Source organism: Anopheles marshallii, chromosome 3, assembly GCF_943734725.1.
Source record: "Anopheles marshallii chromosome 3, idAnoMarsDA_429_01, whole genome shotgun sequence".
NCBI classification, from domain to species: Eukaryota; Metazoa; Arthropoda; class Insecta; order Diptera; family Culicidae; genus Anopheles; species Anopheles marshallii.
In genome coordinates this window covers 22,924,975-22,948,206 of record NC_071327.1, presented here as the reverse complement: position 1 = coordinate 22,948,206, position 23,232 = coordinate 22,924,975, and the positions used below count along the sequence as shown (strand labels likewise).

Below are 23,232 nucleotides of genomic sequence, written 5' to 3'. Positions count from 1 at the left end.
GAAATGGACAGTCACATTGATTAATTCAATTCGTTAAGGACTTTGCTGGCGATGCAAATAGGTTCCCCGCGCTAGATTAAACCGTAGCCACACACATGACCGATGGAAGATATCGCACACGGGGGTTATGCTGTTCACGTGCCTAACATGGCAAACGAATGTTCCAACGGTGTCAACTGTCTTTTGCCTTTTTTTTTTAGCCACAGTAAACGTCTTCCTCGGATGTGTTTGGTGCACGAGATGGCACAAAGTCAGCAGAGCTTTTTGAAGCAGGAAGCGGGTCAGCTGAGCCGGGAAGATACGCTGCTGAAAATGGCCGATCACCGTGCAAACTGGAGCCGCGTACTGGCGGACAACAAGCTTATACTCATCACACTGAGCGGAGTGCTGTTGGGAGTTATAATAGGTGAGTAAGACTATCGCAAATCGCAACTGAGACGATAAGAGGGTACGAGTTAGTGGAGTTTTATTGGAGATATAATTTAGGCTAGCATTTTGATTTGAACTGGTCGCCAAACGGAATATAGTGATGGTATCAATCTAAGACTTCGCTCAAACTTCATGATACTTCCGGAGTGTCAAACTTCAAAGTACGGCCTTTTTTTCGATGAGGCTCTGCTTCTGCTGCTCTGGGCAGGCCAGTTGGTAAAGGAACTGTATCAGTGTTCGCGTAGGACGTCCAGTCATTCGATCATTCTCAAGGTAGGGAATTCCCGCTCCACGCTTAACCATTCCAACTCCTGTTACATCCATATGCACCCAATCCACGCACGGAACGAACTCTTTCAGGAAAGCGGCCCCCAAACAGGCACTACCCTTGCCACGACCTGCATTGCTGAGGTCTACGTTGCTAAACTCTGAGAACGAGGTACAAGAATAGACGAGGTTTTACATCCACAATCTCCAATCACCCGCAGGTGGCCGATTCCAGCTTACCGGTGACTTTGTGAGTGTAGTATTGCCACAGCGGCATACGCCATACGCGATCTCCGCTAATCGCGCCAGCTTTCTGCATCTGAGACCACAGGAAGTCCGAGTTGGAAAAGACACCGCTCGCCGCACCACCCAGTGCATGAATGATGCCGTCCGACAGGGTTGCTACGTCGACCACAATTTTCGGTTTGAAGGTGGTTTGCCCGTAGATGAAGGCGTCAGCTAACATCAACCGGCCGGCATTGTTCGTGTCGTGGACGGCGACCGTCTTCCCGTTCATGGCCGTAATAACATCACCCGGTTTGAAGGCCATACCCGACGGCATATTCTCGCACAGCGGAATCAATCCAACCAGATTGACCGGCAGCGATAGTGCGGCAGCGGCACGTATCGTCGCAACGACCGTAGCCGCCCCGGCCATACTGGCCCGATATTTCGCCATGTCTTCCGGATGCTTCAAACACAGCCCGCCACTGTTGAACGTCATACCCTTGCCGGCGAGCAGGATCGGACGGCCGGCCTTATCATCACCGCAGTAGCTGATCTCCAGGAATATCGGCGGTTCGCAGGAGCTTCTGGCGACGGAAAGAAAGCAGGACATGCTTTTCGCCTCCGCCCAATCCTTGTTACGCACCTCGATGTTTACGCCGCACGGGCAGAGCGCATCGACCGCGGCCTGTGCGAATGTGGTCGGTGTGATCTGGTTGCCCGGTCCATCCGACAGGCTGCGGGCTAGATTTTGCGCATCCGCCTTGAACAGTCCCCGCGTCCACGCATCTACCTCGGCCGAGTCGTAGAGATCCAGCTTCGGTATCGCCTTACGGTCCTTCTTCGTTTTGTTTGCCTGGTAGCGCCACGTGGCCAGACCGCTGCCTTCTGCGGCCTGCTCCGGAAAGTCCATCGGATCGACGTAGATCTGGGTGCAGCCTTCGTTGGCTAAGGTTTTCGCACCAATGCCCGCGGCAACGCGCACATTTTCCATGCCTTCGTCTATCGTTTCGAGCTCATTGAATCCGACGCCTTCAATGCCCAAGCCGACGATGGCAATCGAGCCGATTTCTGGATCGAGATTGTTGAACACCTTCACACTGCCCAGCTTGCCCTTCAAGTTGCATCTGACCAAAAGGAAACACACAAGTATCCCACCCAAGGTGAATATCGGTTCGATCCAAGAAGGCATATCATCATCCACTTACTCCTTGATGAGGTTCAAAAGTTGCCCATCGGTTTTGGCATCGAAATGAATGGCGGTCGGGGACAGGCGCGGCTCTTCGGTATCGATTTCTTGCTCGTACAGCCCAAGAACGAGCCCTTTCTGCGTCGTTTAATAATGGTTAAGCTTTGGGATATAGAAAAAGATGACCAAACCACCGCTTACCTCAGCACGATTTTCACCAATTTGCGTAGAATAATGGCACGGTTTGGGCAGTACGCTGCGTCCAACGACCCCGAAACACCTTCGAGCGAAGATAGACAGCATGTTGAAGCGGCAACTGCGAACGTTCTCGGGGTTCTATGGACTTCTGGGAGATTCTTCACGGAGCGGCTACAAAACGTGTCTGATCAAGGCGAAATCGCAATAGCATATCCCGCATGCTACGATGCTCTGACTCCAATAGCTTCGAGATAAATAATCGATGTCCGAAAAGCATGACTTCCTTTGACTGGATGTATTACCTTACTTCACAGGATTTACCTTTCGACCTTTGGGGCTGTCAAGCGACTCGCTGATGCTTATCGCCTATCCGGGAGAGCTGTTTATGCGCGTACTGAAGCTGATGATTCTTCCACTCGTGATAGCGAGTCTTATTAGCGGATCTTCCAGCTTAAACGCGAAACTAAATGGCAAAATAGCGCTGCGCACATTCGTGTACTTTCTGACGACATCACTGTTGAACGCCATTCTTGGAACTACGCTGGCGCTCATAATACATCCGGGCAATCCGACTACGGACGATGCTGTACATAGCGACTTATTGAGAGATACTTCGCTGAGCAAGGCTAAGACGGTGAGCCTTATGGATAGCGTGCTGGATCTTGGACGGTGAGCGCAAAAAACTTCAAGAATTCGAAGAATACTAACTTCCCCGCGTACACTTGACTTCTTTTCCACCTCATTAGGAATATCTTTCCGGACAACATCTTCCAGGCTGCGCTTCAACAAGCCCACACCGTGTATGTCCCGAAGGAACCTTCGGGTGGATTGGGCAATGGTACGGAGCTGTCCCAAACGTCCACTCCGGTTACATCCACCTCCGTCAATCTTGTCGAATGGTCCGAGCAGAATGTGGAATGGACGCGAATTGTCGAGTACCGTTCCGGCACCAACTCGCTCGGGATCGTATTCTTCTGCCTCGTGTTCGGTACGCTGCTGGGGACGATCGGTCGCAAGGGCTATGTGGTGGTACAGTTTTTCTCCGCCATTTTCGACGTCATTATGAAGATGGTGACGGGTGTGATGTGGCTAACGCCGATCGGGATCAGCAGCGTGATCGCCGGGAAAATCTTGAGCGTCGACGACATAGGCTTCGTCATGACACAGCTGGCCTGGTTCATCTTTACCATTGCGCTGGGTGTATTCCTGTACCAGTGGGTCATCTTACAGGCGATTTACTTCGTGTTTCTTCGCAAGAACCCGTTCCGCTTCTATCTGGGGCTGGTACAACCAATACTGACCGGTTTCGCTACTGCATCCACGGCCGCAGCCTTACCGCTGACGTTTCGCTGCATGAACGAGCGGCTGAAGATTGATTCGCGCATAACGCGCTTTGTGCTGCCGATCGGCTGCAACATCAACATGGATGGAACGGCACTGTTCATCGCGGTCGCCTCCATCTTTATCGCCCAGATGAGCAATATGACGCTGAACGTCGGACAGGTGGTAACTGTCATCCTAACCTCAACCGCCGCCTCTATGAGCTCGGCCAGTATTCCTTCTGCAGCGCTCGTACTACTGCTGATCGCGCTATCCGCGATCGATGCACCGATCAACAATGCCACGCTGCTGTTTGCCATCGATTGGTTTGTGTAGGTTCAGTTGTCGAAATCCCGATTTATGTCACCTTTGATGATAAGATCTATCTTACCGCATTCTACAGGGATCGTATTCGGACAACGAATAACCTGCTGGGCGATTGCTATGCCGCAGCCGTGGTAGAGCATCTGTCCCGGAACGAGCTGAAAATTTCCGACATCGATGCGTACTACAAGGATGACGACGTGACGTCGGATGACCAGTGCGAGCAGGATGTGAACGGCAAGCGGAAATTATCCTTCCCCAATTCTGTGATTTTAAACGTAGAAGTATCGACACCGGTGTCCAACCCTTGAGGGTGATTTTGTGTTATATACAACGCGGTTTTTAATATACCTGATATCCCACACTATATTGCGTACTCTACACGTGAGAATACTGCTTTCGGGGTAAAAAATGAAAATAAAAAAAAAAAACCTATCAAAAAACCAGTCCTGGAGCGGGTTTCGCCAGTTGTGATATTTCATCCTCATCAGAACACCGTTCGAATAATCGTCCCACAATGATGCTGATTATTTTTCGTATAAAACATATATTTATTTCACCTAAAATACAACTATAGACACATTCTTGCATTTATAAACACTGTCTCGCCTCTAAACGCTCCTACGTACAGCTACTTCCACCCTTCATTCTCTAACATATGGCAGTTGCGCAGTTGCTTGTTTGTGGCTTGGTGATGTATTTGAACGGGTATTACAATTCCGATTCCGACGATCGGGACGATCGGTTAAATAAAACAAAGAACCAAGCATACCAGCAATGATCCTTGATGGGGGCGCCCGGTGTTTTAGTACACGCTGTACTAAATCTCGTTATGGACGCGCAGCACTCCAACTGTACGGGGTAAATGACGGTCAAACCCTCCTGAGGGTGTAGCGCCAAAGGAAGAAGATAGTTAAAGTGACCCACCCACCCCCCCAAATTTGGTGTCCTTAACGTTACACATTAGGTAGTTTGTGGTTGTTCTGTCAATAGTTTTGGCCGCTTTCCCACCCGCGGAACGACAGCGGCAGCTTGGCTTAAAAGAAAAACGGTTAAAAACGCACTTAAAACTTCACCTTTCCGACTCCTGTGAACAACTCGAGCCGACGAGTAAATGCAGACAACCACGCGGCATCGTTTCAGCCCTCACTTTTGCTGACACCACAAACAAAATGCTTTCACTACTCCTGTTAACAATAATTAAAAAAAAGGTTTTGCCAATTACTTAAAATGGGATACTAAGCCCTAAAGCTTGCAGTCTTGTGCGGTTCGCCTTTGTGTGTGACTTGCACAATGCGAACCGAGATGTAATCCTATGCTTCTACTATCTACTACTGTGCGAAACGTTGCGCTACCCATTAGTTTCTCTGGCATTTACAGACGGACAGCTGTCGCTGTTGGCGGCCCCCGAAACACGCGCTCCGGGTTTGCCGAGTTACACGTTCACTGAGAGTATTTACAGTACTGAAGCTCCTAAAATCTGTACAATTACGTCCTACGTTGTTTAAAATACGGTGTGATGCTGGGATGGACGGACAATAAAAAAGGAAAACTGTTGCTCCTTCCGCTCGATCTTGTGAGGGATCGTTTGTTTTCCGGATTACATTCAACTTACACACTTACCCTATACTATTTACAGCTCGTACCTGTCCCACATCCCGGATTGAAGGTTTGGTTTGAATCGCACCGAGTGATGAACTTTGAACGGATATAGAAATTTACTACAATTGTTGTTCGGGACACAACACGCTCGATCGCCTGTTTGAGCTGTCCCGAAACGTTTGTTTTTCCGTCTTGGAACTCGTGGAAGCAGTCAGTATACTGACTGGGTATGTACAGGGCGCTCAGCTGCGCTCGCGTTCGCAGACACATTGATTTTGGGAAAAAAGGGACCTTAGACCTACACAGCCATCCGAATGGTGGAGAAATTTGGTACCGACAGGACAGGAGAAAAAAAAAACAAACAGGGTTTTCTCAGTACGGTTTCCTCTGTCCGGCGGGTCCTCGCTGTTGTGGAGGTCGTGGTAGCGAAACCATATGGTGAGAGGTGGGCATCCCCGTCGAGACGACGTGTGGCGAGATGGAGGGTGATCGGGTCGCGAGCGGTGACAGCGACGGCGAGAAGCTCGGCGACATGGCTGAGGAGGTACTGAAGCCGGCGGCCGAATCATGACTAATGGGTGAGCGGGGCAACAGGTACTGGTTGGGGGCACCACCGTGGTGGTTGCCGGGGTTGTTACGACCGGCAAAGACGGGCACATTGATCGACCGCGGTGCCACATTCGTTAGCAGTGGCGGTGGTAGCGTCTTCACCGTGTGGTGTAACGAGTTTTTGCTTTTCGCACTGGACGTCCCACTGTTGCCACTCTGCACGGACAGTGTGTCATCCTTGAGGCGCGCAATCTCCGAGAATACGTGCGCGAGCGGTTGGTACTGGGGACCCCAGTCGAGCAGATAGTCCCAGTTGTAGCTACCGGTCAGCTCCTCCTCGCTGTGTACGATCGAGCTGAGGGAGCCATTCATCGAGATGCCCTGTTGATTGCCCACGACGGGTACATCGCCATAACCACCCATCATGACGTGATCGACCGTGGCACCTATGCTGCCCGCATTCGTGACCGTCTCATCGACGCTGCTCGCACGATCACTGTTGTTGGTGACGTCGTTCAGCTTCGCATAGATTAGATTGGTAAGGTCCGACTCACGGTGATGCTCGTCGTCGTGGAACATGTGCAGGGTGTCGATCGGTAGCGTATGTAGCATGGCATCCTTGGAACTACCCAGTCCCATACTCTCCGAGCAACGGCGTGAAGAGTTGGACGCATTCCCAGTAGTCCCGTTGTCCACGATGCCAAGTCGCGCTAGGTACTCCTGCGTGTTTTGTACCGACACGTCCGATAGACGACCGTCAAGTTGCAGCCCGTCACGTTGCAGTGGACCACCCTCGTTGATCATGCGGATTTCCTCATCCTCACCATCATCCTCTGCCGAACCACGCCCACTCGAACCGGACTGTTCCGAGCCGGACAACTCGGACGTGGTGGCGGCACCCGAATTGGAACTCGCGCCGTACGGTGGAATTTCATCGTACTTGGGCGGTGCGAACTGGCCCGCTCCTGCAGCACCGCTGGACGATCCACGGATAGGGATGGTATCGAACGCACTCGGATCGACGTAGTTGTTCGAGTGTCCCACCGATTCCGTGCTCAGCCCGGTCTTGTTGACGTGCTTCTGCTGACGGTTGCGCATGTGCAGAAAGAGGAACACGGACGCGACACCAACTATGATTAGCAGCAGCGAGATGACTAGACCGACTGCCCAATTCGCGAATCCACCACCCGCCGACACGGACTGGGAGTTTTCATAGCTGCCGCCACTGCCGGCACCACTGCCCAGCTCGTTACCCTTGAGGTGGGCCAACGCGTCGATCGCAATCTCGACCACCGTCATGTTGGTGAGTGAGCCCTGCCTGCCGGAACCCGCCGTCACGACCAGGCTGATGTCCCGACCGGCGTCCAGCATTGTCGCTACGTTGTCCAGCCGCTTCTTGATGAGGATGGCACCCGTTGTACGGTTCATCTTAAAGTAAGGATGTTGCGTCGTGAGCTGGTAAACGATGCGCCCGTCCGGTCCACGATCACGATCTGTTGCCGTGACGTGGCCCACCACATATCCCACGGGAAGTTGGCCGGATTCCGGTGTCTTGATAACGAAACGGTACGTACGCTCCGTAAACTGTGGGCTAAACTCATCGCGGCTCTCGATGACAATCTTCACGCGCACAGTCTTGGATTTGCCACCCGTATCGGTAGCCCGCAGTGCGAAGGCGTACCGGTTCTTCTCCTCATAGTCGAATACGGCGTTCGAGTTGACGACTCCACTCGTTGGATCTACCTTGAACAGCTTCCAGCTGTCGTCTAGACCAGAGTACGACCCCGAAAGCACACTATCGATCGTGTAGTTTACGATGCCAAACGGTCCACGGTCCATATCGGTGGCTCGGGCAGTGAAAATACTGATACCGATTGGTTCATTCTCACCCACGAACTCCAAGTACTCCGGCACTGGGAACTGTGGTTCGTTATCGTTCTCGTCCGTTAGCGCGATCGTGAATGGATGGACGGAGCAACGTGGCGCCGAATGGCTATCGCACGCCCGCACCACGAGATTGTACTGCGTCTGGCCGTGGTCGTAGTCCAGGTACTTGTTGGTGTACAACAGTCCCGATACCAGATCGATAGAGAACATGCCACTATCGTTGCCGGATATGATCTGATAGATCACCTCGGAACTGGGCGAACCCGACTGATCAGCGTCCAGTGCGGATAGCTTAGCGATGGAGTGCTTGATGGGTGCCAACTCACCAATCGTTGCCTCGTACGTGCCCGGTTGAAACTCTGGCGCATTATCATTCGCATCCTCCACCGTCACTATCACACGCACCACCGTGCTGAGGTTCGCGTCGGGTCGGTTGATGTGCCTAGTGCCAGGCTCAACCGTTACCAGCTTCAGCTCGTAATAGTCCACACGCTCCCGATCGAGCCGATCCACCAGAACAATCGCTCCATCGGGGTATGTCACGTCGAACACGGAGTCTTCGTTGCCGTCGATGATCTCGAATGCTATCTCCACGCCGGTCTGTTGTTGGAGTATCGATTTGGGGATTAGATTGACCACCGTTGTTCCAGGTGCAGCTTCCTCGTTTACTGACACACGGTACTGGCTCTGGACGTACTGCGGGTTTGCTTTGCCTTTCGACTTCATTTCCAGTCGCACCGTGGTGGTGGATGACAGTGCTGGTTGGCCAGAATCGGTTGCTCTTACGGTTAGATACAGCGTGCCGCCGATGCCACTCGTTGACACCTGGCTGATATTGGCGAATAGCTGACCGGTTGATTCGTCGATGGTGAACCCGTTGGTGACTGACCCTTTCGGTGATACGATCGAGTAGCGAACGATGGCGTTCGGTTCACTATCCGCGTCAGTAGCATTGACGGACAGGATCATCACGTTCGTATTGCTGCCATCGGTTGGATCTGTGGAATGGTAAGTAAGTGGAGTTTAATTTAAGAATAGTGTCTTCAATGCCCAACAGCTTAAAGCTCATGGAACTCATGTTTACCGGACAGCATGGCATGGTAGGTGATCTGCTGGAAGATCGGCGCATTATCGTTCACGTCGGCAACACGCACCGTGAGCGTTGTCCGTGCAACATGGGCCGAATCAGAGGCCAGCAGTCGCAGCAGAAACTCATGCCGCTCCTCGTAGTCTAGCGGGCGTATGAGAATGATTTTCCCACTGTACCGATCAATCGAGAAGTAGCTTGTCGCATCGTCATCGTTCAGCTCGGCGAAACTGTACGTCAACGGTGGGTTGGTATCCACATCGTTGGCCGTGATCGTTGTAAGAACCGTTCCAACACTTGTCCCTAAAAATAGATGTCAATCAGTGAAATTCCTGATCCGCACGTAACGATCGCGAAGCGCGAATCGCAAATCGACCTACCTTCGCTGACACTGATGACGGTGTTCGGTGGAAAGGTCGGCTGGTTGTCGTTGACATCCACCACGTTCACGTTGATCGTAGCGGTGCCCGTCATCTGCGGTACACCCTCGTCGGTGGCAATCACCTTCAGCTTGTACTTGTCGCGTATCTCCCTGTCGAGCACGATGTTGGTCTTCACGATCCCGCTAAATGCCGGTTCGATGATAAACGCATTGTCGTGGTTTCCATCCACGATGTGGTACAGAATGCGCGCGTTCGCTCCCTGGTCGGAGTCGAACGCACCGACCTTGATCACGAACGTGCCCTTGCTGTTGCTCTCCCAGACGGAGGCCGCGTACTGTTGCTGCGTGAAGCGCGGCGCATTGTCATTTTCATCCCGCAGCTCCACGATTATCGACGTGTAGCCGTAGAGGAGCGGCGTACCGTCGGTGCGTGCTACGGCTACCAGCTCAATACCCTCGCTCTTGAGACGGTTGAACCGTTCGTAGTCGAGGTTTTGCGAGTTGCGAATTCTGATCTCACCCGTCACGGCATCGATCGAGAACGTACCGTCCTCGTTGCCCGAACCGAAGCTGTAGATGATCTTCTGCCTACGACCATCGCTGCGGACGGCACTGAGCTGCAATACCGGCTGACCGACGGGTGTGTTCTCCGACAGCGTTACCCGGTAGGAACTGTTTTGGAATCGCAGCACGGGAAGTTCCTGCTGCACTTCTCCAACGCGCAACTCGATCAACCCCGTCGCTATCTGCGGTGGATTGCCCTTGTCGCGTGCCGTAACCTCGATGTGCAGCAAGCGACCATTTTCGCTCGCTAGACTTTGTGTTGCACTCAAAGCACCCGTCGTCGGATTGATGCGAAACTTGCCAATGCTTGCGTTTTCGTTCAGGCTGTACACGATCTCACCATTGCTGCCCTGATCGCTATCCGTAGCGGAGATGTGCAAGAGTGTTTGGCCGGGTTGTACCAGTGCACCGATTTGCTCCCGAAACGGATACTTATCAAACACGGGCTTGTTGTCGTTGACATCCGCTATGATGACTTGCACCGGGACGTTTTGTGAGCGAGCGTTGTATCGTCCACCGTCCATCGCCACTACCATGAAGTTGTACACATTTTGGCGCTCCCGATCAAACAGCCTGTTGGAGAAGAGAAGTGATTTTGATTTAGTGCTAGTGCTTAATTAATATTTTGAGAAGAGTCGTTCATATGATTCCTTTCCGGAGAGATTCATAAAGAATGCTCAGGATTTACGAATCTTTGAGGATTCAAGAATCTCGAGGATTTTGGGAATTCATTCTTGATTCTTGAAGATTAGGAAATCTTTGGAACGGATTCAGATTCATTCGATCTTGTTTGAAAATTCCTGAATCTTCAAGAATCAAGAATGAATCCCCAAAATGTATTAATCCTCAAGATTCTTGATTCCACAAATATTTGTAAATCCTGCGGATGCTTGAAGGAGATTAATGAATTCAGATTCAGATTCATTCATTCTGTTTGAAGATTCAATCCTGTTTAAAGATTCCTGAATCGTCAAGAATTAAGATTCAGATTCATTCATTCTGTTTGAAGATTCAATCCTGTTTCAAGATTCCTGAATCTTCAAGAATCAAGAATGAATCCTCAAAATTTATTAATCCCCGAGATTCTTAAATCCTCAAAGATTCGTAAATGCTGAGGATGCTTACATCAGACTAATGAATTTGACTCAGATTCACCCAACATTAGTTTTGTATAAGTTTGTCACATATTTCACAGAGCAACTTCTTGAAGCTACAGCGTCTACCTACCCGGCAGTAGTGATGACTCCAGTTTTGCTATCGATGTTAAACAGCCACTCGGTAACGTTGGCCAGTGAGTACACGATACGAGCATTAATGCCGACGTCCGCATCGATGGCTTTCACAGTGAGCACTGTCGTTCCAATTTGTGCATCCTCATCGATCGTAGCGATGTACTTCTGCAGCTCAAATTTAGGATCGTTATCATTCTCATCCTCCACGCGAATGGTGATGTTGCAGTGCCCCTGATGGGACACGGGCGATCCACGATCCTGGGCCGTAATTTGCAGCACGTATCGTGCGTGAACTTCACGGTCCAGTGGACGTGCCGTCAGCGCTCCGGTGTGTAGATCGATACTGAACTTGTTGCCCATGTTTCCTCCTGTATGAGGAATAAATGAAATGAGAAATGTGAGCTTGTTTAAAATTGAGAGTTCTGAAGATCGTATTAAAGATGCTTCACTTACCGGAAATACTGTAAGTAATTTCGCCGTTCAGACCATCGTCCGCATCAGTCGCCACAACGGTGTGTATGACCGAGAGTTCACTGTTTTCGGGTACTGCCAGCGGATAGCACGAACCTTGCACAAACTCCGGTGCGTGATCGTTAACGTCCGTAATGCGCACGACAAGCGTAGCTACATCGAACTGAGCCATCTCCTGGTTGGAAACGGCAGCAGCGGATGCTTTCTTAAACCGGCCTCCTTCCGTCACGTAGATTGGTATGGTGTAGATGTCCTTCGCTTCCCGATCGAATGTGCCGCGCGTCGTGACGATACCGCGCACCGGATCAACCGCAAAGTGATCCTCGCCGATGCCCTTCGGTATTTCGTACGTGAGATTGAGCGAACCGCCGGAACCGGCATCCGAGTGGGACCGGGCCGAGACGCGCACCACAAAACTACCGCTCGGAACATTTTCGGTTATGTTGACGTAATACACTGGCTCGACGAAGCGCGGCGGATTGTTTGTCATGTTCTGGATGACGATCTGTAACGTAATCTTCGCTTCGCGCGAATGCGGTGAACCGTGGTCGCTGGCAGCTATCACCAGCTGATACTTTCCGCTCACAGCGTTCCGCTTTCCGCTGTCCATGATGAAGTTGCTGCTGAACGGTTTGGCCAGTCGGATAATGCCGGAGTTAGCATCGATCGTGAAACGTTCATCTTCGTTGCCACCGACGAAGGTGTACGCGATGTGACCGTTCTCACCGCTATCGCGATCAATAGCGACCACATGCGATACGACTTGGTTAATTTCAAGAGAATCGCTAATGTACACCACACCGTCCGCCGTTTGTGGGATGACAAACTTTGGCGTGTTGTCATTGACATCCGTCACCATAATGCGCGCCGTGGCGGAGGTGGTAAGGCGCTCGGTGACGTTCGAGGACTGATCGGTAGCCTGCACGATTAGCAGGAACTCTTGTACATCTTCATGATCGAGCGGTGCAAGCAAGGTGAGCGATCCTGTTAGGGAGTCGATCGCGAAATACTCCTTCTGTGCGAGATGTGCGGGCTTGGAGAGGTTATATTTAATTTCCGCATTGGTACCAGTATCGTTGTCCTGTACGGTGAAGTTGTACACGATCGCACCGACCGGAGTGTCCTCCGAGACGTAGACATTGATCGGATCACTGGGCCATTTCGGTGGATTATCGTTCACGTCGGCTATTTCGATCTTTACCGTGACGGCGGAACTCTGTGGATTGTTGCTAGCGCTCGTGTCCAGCGCACGGATTTCCATACGATACTCGCTCTGCTGCTCACGGTCGAGCTGCCTAGCGACAACCAACTTTCCAGTGTTACGATCTATATCGAAGGCACCCTCGGTCACATCGTTCGTCAACGGGGTGAGCGTGTAGGTTATATGCAAATCATTGCTGCTCGAAATGAGATTTTCCGCATCCGATTGTTCGTTGCCACTGATCGATCCGATGATGTGTCCAACGCCGACGTCTTCGCGTAACTGCATTTAATCAAGAAAAACATCAACGTTAAGATTATGCAAATGAACCAATAACTCTTTGTTTTTACTTACCCTGAACACTAAGCTGGAACTGGTAAACGTAGGCCGGTTATCGTTCAGATCCAGCACCTCGATCCGTAGCAGCCGAACCGTTTGCTTCGGCGGTTTACCGTTGTCAGTGGCCGCAACAGCCAACCGGTAGATAGTTTTCTCCTCATGATCCAATGAGGTTTTCGTGCGTATTACGCCACTCATCGGGTCGATGGAGAACATACCGTATCCGTCAGAATCCCGGCCCTTGAGAATGGAGTAGCTAATCGAGGCGTTCTGTCCATGGTCACGATCGATTGCTCGCACTTTGACCACTTCCGTCCCGATAGGTTGTTCCTCACGCACGCTTACGACATCTTCCTGGGGGTCGACAATGTCGGGGGCATTATCATTGACGTCTAGGATTTGTATTTGGACCGAAACACGTGAGCTCCGATAGGGAGTGCCTTGGTCCCGTGCTTCTACCACCAGATCGTACGAGGCTTTCGTTTCACGATCGAGCGAATCACGTGTAGTTATTTCACCTGGAAGAAGGACCCATTGACATACTCATCAGTAAGATGTTGAACAGGGAATACCTCGCGTACCAGCTGCTTACCTGAGACAGGATTAACCTGGAAGCTGGTGTTGCTCGGTATCAGGCTGTACCGCACAACAGCGTTAATGCCCGCATCGGAATCTGAAGCCGAGACGGTACCGATCATAGCACCGCGTCGCATATTTTCCTCGATTTCAAACTCGTACAGGTTTTTGGCAAAGATTGGACTGTTGTCGTTGGCGTCCAGAATAGTGACGATCACGTGTGCGGTTGCCGTCAGTGTTGGAACACCGTTATCGCTCACTATTACGGTGATGTTGTACCGCTCCTTCACCTCCCGATCAAGCCGTGTTCGGAGATAGATCCAACCACTGTTTGGGAAGATACCGAAAATTTCGGCCACCGGTTCGTCGGGTGACGCCAGCTGTGTCGATTTGCCGGTACGCTGATGATCCTCGCCCAGAATTTTGTACGTCAGCCGGGCATTGTTACCCGTGTCGGCGTCGGTCGCACTGACTTGCAGGATCTGTGGAAGAGGCAAGAATGTACATACGAACTCCCCCAAAACAAGTCATCCTTCGCGGTTACCTGTGAATTGCTGGGTGTTGATTCGATAACCGTGATGGCATACTCGTTCCGCTCGAAAATGGGTGCATTATCGTTCACATCCTGCACCTCCACGAGAATGGTAAGGTTGGTGGAGAGTGACGGTGTGCCAGAGTCGGATGCCGTCACCACCAGCGTGTGCCGCTGCATGGACTCGTAGTCGAGAGGGCGCGCCAAGGTTAGATGTCCACTACGGCTGTCAATGCTGAACAGACTCGTTCTCGCACCGCTCGGTGCGTTGCCCTGTCCCGCCAACATGTACGTGATGACGCCGCTCATACCAGAATCTTTGTCCTGCGCGTTAGCTTCATACAGCGGGGAGCCGATCTCCACGTTCTCCGGCACCGAGATGCGAACCGTGTTCGATTCGAACTCTGGTGGGTTGTCATTCACATCCTCGATGTCGATGTTCACCTGCGTGTGACCGTATGCAGGCGGATCGCCACTCGTGGCTTGTATGTTTAGCAGCACTTGGGGTTTAGTTTCATGATCCAACGCATTCGCCACCCGAATGTTTCCCGAGACCGGATCAATAGCGAAGAACCCGTCCGGATCTCCGGAGTAGATGAAGTATCGGAGTGATCCACGGTTTCCTGAGATGGTGAGGAATTCGTCGTCTATTAGCATCGGGAAACTAAAAAACTTCATCCTGAAGGGCTTACCTGAGTTACTGCTTGTTGCCGATACCGTCCCAACGACCGTATTCCGTTTCACATCCTCCTTGACGTAGTAGGTGTAGCGCGGTTTGTCAAAGATTGGCGGACGCTGCGTGGCATCGATGACGCTAATGAACACCTCCGCGTCATGTGTGGAGCGAAGACCTCCACCATCGCTGGCAGAGATGTTTAGCCGATGGTACGGTTGTGTCCGACTCGAGAGCATGTTGGGGCGCGTGACAAAGATTTCGCCCGTCAACCGATCCATACGAAAGATTCCCGCCTCATTGCCAGCGACGATACGATAGCTGATCGTACCGAAGCTGCCCGAATCGGAATCGGTCGCCACAACCACAACAACCGGCGTAGACAGCAGCGAGTTCGTGGGCATTGACTCGCGCAACGATACGTTGTACTCGCGGGGGTAAAACGTCGGCCGATTGTCGTTAACGTCGGTGAGCTGGATTTTCACCATGGCGGTCGTACTGAGACCTCCTGCGGGGAAAAGAAAAGACACCACAGTGCCATCCATTAGCTGCATGTTGACCCTGCAGGAACTGCTGCAGATCCCAGGCCTGTCACATACCACGGTCGGTCGCTATGATGGGAAACTCGTACGAATTGCGCGTCTCATAGTCCAGCTCGCTGGCAATGCACACCTCGCCGGTGCTCGGCCGAATCTCGAACTCGCTGTTCTTCTTGTATCCCTCGCCGAGGGTGTAGTTCACCATTGCGTTAACGCCACAGTCCGGATCGGTAGCCGATACCTGTAATTACCATCGATCGCAGCCGATGATCGAGGAGGGCGTGGGGAAACAAAAAACGGGAAGAACAAATGAAACGAAACGATAGGTTAGAATGCCGACTTTTGAAACAAATCTAAATCCTGCCCAGTCCCTTACGGCGTACGGGTAATGGGGGTTTGGGCATCATTAATTCTAAGCGCGCTTGCTGCAGTACACGTGTTTCCATTGATTATCGCAAACGTGGCGCAATTGGCGCAACGTTCGACGTCCGTGTCTTAGATGAAAGATTGATCGAGCACTGTACCGTCGGCACGCTTTCTTTGATCTTCTGCCCAGTACCTCGTCGACCCATTACCGCGGGTGGCGTGGGAGGGGGTAGGTTTCGGGTGCGGCCTAATGTGGAATTAAATTAATAATAATTATTCCATGGAACCGTCCGTGAAATTGGTCCCGCGTGCGTTCCATGGCTGCGACGAGTTGAGTTCAGCAGTTGCAACTTTCCCGGGTCAGTTTGTGTGGGTATTCGTCGCTTCCACTTGTTTGCTTCAGGTGGGCGCCACAAGTAAGCGTTATTGAAATGAAAGGAGGGGGAGGTTTCCGATACGATTGATCGTAAAGTGATCGTTTCGCATCGGTACACCCGTTCGGCTAATTCGTGCTCCAGTAAAAGTACCACAGGGAACCATTTTCTTCTGGTGACATAAACTACGGCTCTCTTCCAAGATATTGGTGGACGTATTGGTAATGAGAGGGGTCTATTTATACACGAATTACTGATCTTTAGTATCGTTCAGAAATTTCTCGCCCAAGTTGTGTTCGAGGTTTGTGGATGGATTGTGGACCAACTACTTGCATTACTGCGTGAACATTCACCGTGGTCCGGTTAAGATCTCACCGGAACGATTATAGCCGAATGTGAGTTTGATACCACCAGCAGTAGCCAATAAAATTAATCCTTCGCAAATATCCTTCACAATCACCACCGTGCGGTGGATGTTTTGCGTGCTGGAGAAAGGTGAAAGTAAAATCCAAAACCCACCCATTGAAACGGGTGGACAAATGTGTGGAACTGCACATGCAGCCGAGGAGTGCAACGCACAGGAACGGGCGAAAAAGAGTAATGCCCAATTGGTGTTTATTCTTCCCCGTTCAACGATGCCCTGACCGTCGAAGTCCTGCTTTTGGATTTAGTACGTGTTTGTGTGTGTGTGTGTGTATATATCCCCGGTTACTGCCATTGCCTCGGAGATGAAGATGAAGAGTCACATAAAATACCCATATTCGTAATTCGTGTTTTCTTGTCTTATCCCGGGCTGTTATCTTTTATGACTGCACTGCACTCGCAGGGGATGTTCGGGCTGCCCGAGCGTTGATGTCCTTCCTGGCGTCTTGATTTAATGCGCCGGCGGTTGGGCGATTAGACTCCAGGGCCATATGATGACTTTTTTTTTTGCACTGTTGCGCGACCAAACGGGCAGCCAAAAACCACAAACCAACAACGTTAAGGCCCACCGTCCGTAACGCTGTTGCTCACTTATTTTCATTATTATCTCGAAAATATATATCTATATATATATATACGTTTTCTTTCCGCCGTACGGCCAGTAGCGATCGGAGCGAGAGTGAGTGGCAAAAAAAAAGGCACACACAACACGAAGCTAAAATGCGCTGCGAACAAATCAAGCCAGCGAATGAGGTGGTGAGACAAGAAGAAAATCATCTTCCGAAAATTCGCTCAAGCAAAACCAAAGCAAAAGGAAAAAAGGCAACAAAAGTGCAAGGCAAAAACAAAAAAAAAAAAACCATTCCAAAATGGTTCGCCTGTTTGGTTCTTTGGGCAGCGAAGAGAAATGAGCCTTCATCCTTTATTTTTAATGATTTTCTGAAAGATGCGTCTCGCTACCGCATATTATCCGATCCGGCGATCGGACATTCTCGGGCGGATAACGATCGGACGCGAGGGTGACAGTGAATCATATGCGCGCACAAACACACACGCACACACACACTAGATTTAAGCGAGTGGACAAGCAAGGATCGCAAAAAAGGTCCTTTCTCCTGTTTTGGGAGTGCAACCCAGCCATGTTTTGCCTTTTGGACGTGTGATTTTTCTCGCGCGCTCCGTGGTGCCCATGCAGGCATTCGTATTGTTTTTTTTTTTGGCCCACCCCACGCTAAGCCGGCGCGTTGACAACGGCATATTTGATGATGACACCAAATGGACACCGACCAACGATCGACCGGCAGCCTTCGCTCCGCAGTCAGTTGCATTTTTCTTTCGTCTCTGAACGCAGAATTCCCCGGATCGCATTACTGGGCACGGCCAAAGCACCAACTCCTATCGGGTGGGTTTTAATCAAATCAGGTGCATGGGTTTTATCATTTAATTTCGAAGTGAAGATTAATTCGATGGGATCATAAATCAATTCAGCGAAACCGAAAGATGGGTCGCTGGTTGCTGCCCGGCTCTCGGCCGGCTGAAGTTGTAGTGCTGCCTGCTGGAGGGCTAACACGATCTTTTCACGATCGCAACACGTTATCTTCACCTCCAGATCCTTCCCGGGGCAACATCAGCGATGGGGAAGGGGGACGAAGGCGGATATGCGGGTGAAGCGGGCGGATGACGAAACAACAAGACCTCGAAGCCACGTTTAGTGTGGTGCCGATGTGGATGCGATTACGTGCAAACATTCAAGCGCAGGCACTCAGGAGGATGCGTTTTTGCATTCGTGCTAACGATTTGGACGAGCTCCACCGCGCAGGTACGCAGGTTCTTCGCTAGCGTACTGAAAGTCGATGCAGTTGCAGCTCATATTTTTCTCTGTTTGTTCATGTTTTAGGTGGAGGTTTGTGAAGAATTTTAAAGCACACAGCACACTAACGGTTTGATCATTCGTTTGTCTCCTGCTCGGACCTCCGGGGAAGGTTCTGCCGAGTGAAGCGTGTGTTCAGCTTTGGACAAATGGTTGGCTTTAATCGAATTTTTATGTTGCAAGTCTGTAAAAAGTATGTAACCGATTCAGGTACGTGTGAATCCTTGTACTAAAAATCCAAAACCTCAAAATTCAAGTAATGCTGAGATTGATGATATCCAATATCAGAAGAATTATTTATCGCTTTAAAACAATGTACTACCTATTGGCATTCTTCGAGCCAAGTTATCAACAGAAAAGACAAAAAAAAAACGAATGGAATTGGCCTTCGAGCGAGTGGGAGAACTTCCTTGCGACCCAATTTCGCACGGGAATTGCGAACTGTACCGTTTTACGTTCACGACTCCACACCGCACCGTTCGGTTGGATAGTTTTGTTTACAACCCACACACCCACATCAGATTATTGCTTAGTGCTTTGATACACCCACCACACGATCGGATCATCGCCATTGCGCCAGCTTTAGGCAAAGCCTCCCAGAGAAAAAACATAAGCCCCACATAAGCCTAGCATGGGTCGGTGTACGGTTTGTTACTGCTGCTTGCACCAGGCACGGATGACACTTCGGCGAGGTGTAGCGATCCCATTCCCTTCGCCACCGGTTTGCCACCAAAATGCGATTTGGCGCTGACGTTTGTTTTATGCTTGGTCCCCCTCCACCCCGTCGGGCCAATTGCATCGGCATCAGCCAATTGCAATGGCAGCATGAATGAAAAGCGGACTCGGGGGGAAGCCGAAGAATCGGGACACCGGAGTTAGGTCCCTCAGGCCGGCAATCCGAACCGACGACGCGCCGGTTCTGTTATCATTCGCAGATCTTTTTTTTTTGTTTTGAGCAGTATTCATTTGCAATCCAAATAAATTTATGTATATATTCGCGTTCACGTATTATGTAGATGCTGACGCGCTTCTGCCAGCGCCGGAATGGGAAAGGTGAGGTGAGCAAAAAGCAGTGGAGTGCCAACGACGAAAGCAGAAAAAAAGGAAAACTCCGGCAGTAGAAATAAGGCAATTCAATAGACGGATCGAAACGCGCAGGAGGGGCGCAAGCAGGAAGAAAAAAAAAAACCCCACAGCAAACCAAGAAATAGAAGGAATGGAGAAAGACACAACGAAAGGATAATCAAGAACGTCGCGCACACAGCGCACAGCTTCCCGGGTTCGCAGCAAAAAGGGAATATTTTACAGAAAGTTTCAAAGTAAAACACACGCTTCCCGTAGGTTGGCAGCGAGCTGGCAGAAGGCGATCGCTTTCGGTATAAGGAGTGCCCTCGTTGCTTACGGTGAGTTCCTACGGCGTTCGTACATTGAATGGGGGCCGCCATGCAGCCATGCCGCATGCCAGGAATGATGCTACGGAATCCTCCCACCCCCCCAGCTTTTCCTACTAGAACAGACAGCAGAGACGACAGCTCGGGGTTGACATTTTCGACGCACCGCGGCGATGGAGATACGAGCCAGCGAGCGACGTTTAACCGTTGCGCGGGCATCGCTTCGAATTGGTTGCTTTTTTTTTTGCTCAAACGACCCCGTAACCGTGCCGCTCCGCGAATCTAGCCATACACAACGGCCGCCCAAACGCCACGAACGAAGCTTATCTAATTGTAATTAAAACGGTTATCTAAATCTTGTGGTAAATCAATTAATCTCGAAACCTGCACCGACTGACACGCCGTGCACGGGAAGGGGAGGATGCTGTTTTGGAGTCAGATTGGTTTGCCCAAGCGCTTCCCGTGCACATGTGCACAATTCGACCCGGGAAACAGGTCGTCCAACACGCACACACACAGCAGTGAGGAATGTTTCAGTTTCACCCACAGATCAGATCGTACATTGGTGGAACGTTTCGAATTAAGTATTTTATGTGGAAAAATCGACCTACTAGCCAACGTGCTGAAGCTGTTGAACGTGAATGGGTGTGTGTGTGTGTGATTGTGCCAATGAAGCAAAGGTCACAACCTTTGTCTCACTTTCGCACCGCTTACAGGCGATCCGATTGACCACAGCCCGGCAAAAGCCCTGCCCTATTACTTCCGAGCAGGGATTTTAAGGGCGTACCGGGTGAGCAGAATTAGGCCACCATTAGGGCGAAACGAGTGGCTTGGCGTAATCCATCGGAATGGAGCTATAACGGCGGGGATCCAAGAAGAGTTAATGCCGGTACTGTGAAGAAGGACGGCGTATAAATGTTATAATTAATGAAAAAAAAGCACATATATCGTAATGAACTCTCCCGAGTATTCTAATTAAATAAATATATTCCAAAGACTCTCCGCCCGTACGACGGTCGTCACTCGTCCCGAAAGGCGCCTGCGATCGACGCAAATTTTCGCATCGCCGGACCCAGCCGTTGACGGGCGTTGAGCTGCGATCGGCAGTGGAGATCGTTCGTTCACTTCCCATCATCCAGCGGTATCTACCAGCGGTGGCCTTCAACATATTCTCTCCCGCACAGGTCGCTCTCACTCCGCTCACCATCGCTGCTTCGCTCGATTAGTTCCTGCGCTCATTAAATCGTTGGAGGCTGCGAGCAGTTATCTGGACAGTAAATTTACGTTTTATTTCCTTCCCTTCTTTTGGGTGACTCAACCACCGTCCCGAACCAGTTCTTATGATCGACCCGGTTGAAGTTGCCAGCTCAACGTTCCAATTCTGGTTCTAACGTTCCTACCTGGCTGCTGGTGTCGTGTCGCCAGTGACTTTCCCTGACGATGCCCTGGGGGGGTGAACTGGTGTCCTACCTTTGCGAGAAAGGAAACAATATTTCCTTCATTTACACTGTTTGCAAGGGGTGAAATGGTTGTGTGAGATTTTCCACTCACTTGATGATGCATAGATCAACGATTTTGCGATCTTTTTGCGACCATTCATGGCAAGATGCGTGTTGTCTAAGCAATGCTTAGGAATGCTTTGTCGTACTGATGTAAAGGAAAAGTATGGCAAGTCGACGCCACTTTGGCATTAGGATCGCTTGCGGTTAGAAACCCCCAAAAACTCGACAGATTACAGCGACTGAAGCATGGAAAGCACACCAAAAACATTGAGCGAGATGAGCAGCCCTGAGCGCAGTGTGTGTTTTTGGGCAAAGTCCCGATCACGGAACTGCGAGAAATTCCAACGGAAAAGGCTCGAACGCGTGACGGAGAGGAATGTGGCAACCGGTACGGAACGGTTGGTTGGTTTTGCAGCTCGTTCTGCGCCAAATTTGTGGCAGCCTTTAATTGGGGGGACAGTTGCTAACGTCGCTCAATTAGAGAAGCTGATGAGCGATCGTAAAACCGTTCCACGATATCGAGATGGATCGATTGCGGGAGATTGGTGGATTTTTTTTTCCGGAGAATTCTTTGTATCATTCGATCTGTTCAGTTGGATTGGACACGTGGATCATCTTGATGTAGTTTTTTGGTTATTTGTTCAGTACCATTTACCCAACAATTTGCAACGTAGTTGCAGTTCATACAGTATTGTTTTCCAATACTGTATGCAGTAGTGATGGTGTTCAGTGTTTCGAAGGAATTAATTACAGTTCGGCCATCTGTCCATACACGGTCGTTCGATATAGCGGCCTGACGTTGCACTTGCACACATGACCCCGTCATTTCCCGATTATTGGGAAGGTCGAGCGTGAAAAGTGGAGTTTTATCCGGCGCGAGGTCGAGATCCCGCGCGAAGGTCTGGTATTTAGAGCAGCGATTATAAAGCCGAACCGGGACCGGTGGACAACGCCACCGCACGGGCAGGAGGTGCAAGCTGGCGCGAGTGGCGTTTTGGGAAAGCCGGGAAACGAACGTGGTTCATTTCACCCGAAACCGAAGCACGCCAGCAGAGGAATGATTAATGGGTTGGCATTGTGAGCTAATTATATTTTAATAACATCACTATCGCCATTATTCCCGTGTGATACATTAAAAGGCTTCTTCGTCTAGGAGTCGTGGCGGGGGAACGGTGTGGACCGCACAACCATCTCAGGCAGGGCCGTTTTGTGATGGGACGCCAACCGGGCCCGGCTCGATGGGTTTGCCCAGTCCGATACGGACAGCCCGGGCTGGCGATGGGGTTCATTCCATCATTGCGGCTCATAAAACCTGGCCGCAGTGACTTTCCTGGCCAATCCCCACGACGCTGCTTTGCGTTTCGTGCGGGAAGACTTTCCTTTCCCGCATGCGCGTTTCGAAGGTGTTCTCGCGAAGCGAAAGAATGGAACGGACAGAAGAAATCGTTTTGTTGATTGACCTAAAACGCGCCTAATGCTGTTCCTTTTTCGCCGGCCGTTCGCTCAATTTTCTAGCCCGAACCTGCAAGCGTTTTTGTGAACGAAAGGGGCGGTTTTTGATAGAGTTTCGGTGTATGCGCGTCTGCCAAAAAAAAAAGGTTGCCCATCGTACTTGCTGCGGAGCTGGGTAGTATTCGAGAAGTATAAAAAAAAGACGAAGTGAACGTCGTTTGTTGGAAATTCCGAGCATTGTTCTATGCTATCGCGCTCGCAGTATAAA

At 50.7% G+C, this 23,232-nt stretch overlaps 3 protein-coding genes across 3 annotated transcripts in view; 1 reads left to right on the top strand and 2 right to left on the bottom strand.

Moving 5' to 3' along the window:
- The first annotated feature begins 222 nt into the window (after positions 1-222).
- On the top strand, positions 223-4,263 carry LOC128712378 (excitatory amino acid transporter). The gene is made up of 4 exons (XM_053807272.1): positions 223-406; positions 2,623-2,977; positions 3,055-3,960; positions 4,032-4,263. Exons 1-4 carry the CDS (start codon positions 223-225, stop codon positions 4,261-4,263), a joined length of 1,677 nt encoding a protein of 558 aa, XP_053663247.1.
- LOC128715763 (cytosol aminopeptidase-like) lies at positions 586-2,413 on the bottom strand. The gene is made up of 4 exons (XM_053810677.1): positions 2,312-2,413; positions 2,130-2,248; positions 937-2,048; positions 586-857 (listed from the first exon to the last, which is right to left on the bottom strand). The coding sequence occupies exons 1-4, from the start codon at positions 2,411-2,413 to the stop codon at positions 586-588; spliced, it is 1,605 nt and encodes a 534-aa protein (XP_053666652.1).
- Positions 4,264-5,926: 1,663 nt separating the features above from the next.
- LOC128714948 (protein dachsous) overlaps positions 5,927-23,232 on the bottom strand; it is a 63,826-nt gene continuing 46,520 nt past the window's right edge. Inside the window, exons 2-11 of the mRNA XM_053809829.1 lie at positions 15,647-15,827; positions 15,067-15,555; positions 14,387-14,997; positions 13,859-14,324; positions 13,282-13,784; positions 11,709-13,209; positions 11,251-11,623; positions 9,458-10,596; positions 9,075-9,380; positions 5,927-8,988 (exon numbers count right to left, since the gene is read on the bottom strand). Coding sequence (XP_053665804.1) covers positions 5,927-8,988; positions 9,075-9,380; positions 9,458-10,596; positions 11,251-11,623; positions 11,709-13,209; positions 13,282-13,784; positions 13,859-14,324; positions 14,387-14,997; positions 15,067-15,555; positions 15,647-15,827 — 8,631 coding nt within the window. The remainder of the gene's footprint in view (positions 8,989-9,074; positions 9,381-9,457; positions 10,597-11,250; positions 11,624-11,708; positions 13,210-13,281; positions 13,785-13,858; positions 14,325-14,386; positions 14,998-15,066; positions 15,556-15,646; positions 15,828-23,232) is intronic.

Bases quoted from the DNA above. Each gene is read 5' to 3' on its own strand.
- LOC128712378 (XM_053807272.1), top strand. From the start codon at position 223: ATGTGTTTGGTGCACGAGATGGCACAAAGTCAGCAGAGCTTTTTGAAG. The intron at 407-2,622 runs GTGAGTAAGACT...CTTACTTCACAG, and splicing joins GCTGTTGGGAGTTATAATAG to GATTTACCTTTCGACCTTTG. The intron at 2,978-3,054 runs GTGAGCGCAAAA...CCACCTCATTAG, and splicing joins AGCGTGCTGGATCTTGGACG to GAATATCTTTCCGGACAACA.
- LOC128715763 (XM_053810677.1), bottom strand. From the start codon at position 2,413: ATGCTGTCTATCTTCGCTCGAAGGTGTTTCGGGGTCGTTGGACGCAGC. The intron at 2,049-2,129 runs GTAAGTGGATGA...CCTTTTGGTCAG, and splicing joins CTTTTGAACCTCATCAAGGA to ATGCAACTTGAAGGGCAAGC. The intron at 858-936 runs GTAAGCTGGAAT...CCTCGTTCTCAG, and splicing joins CTACACTCACAAAGTCACCG to AGTTTAGCAACGTAGACCTC.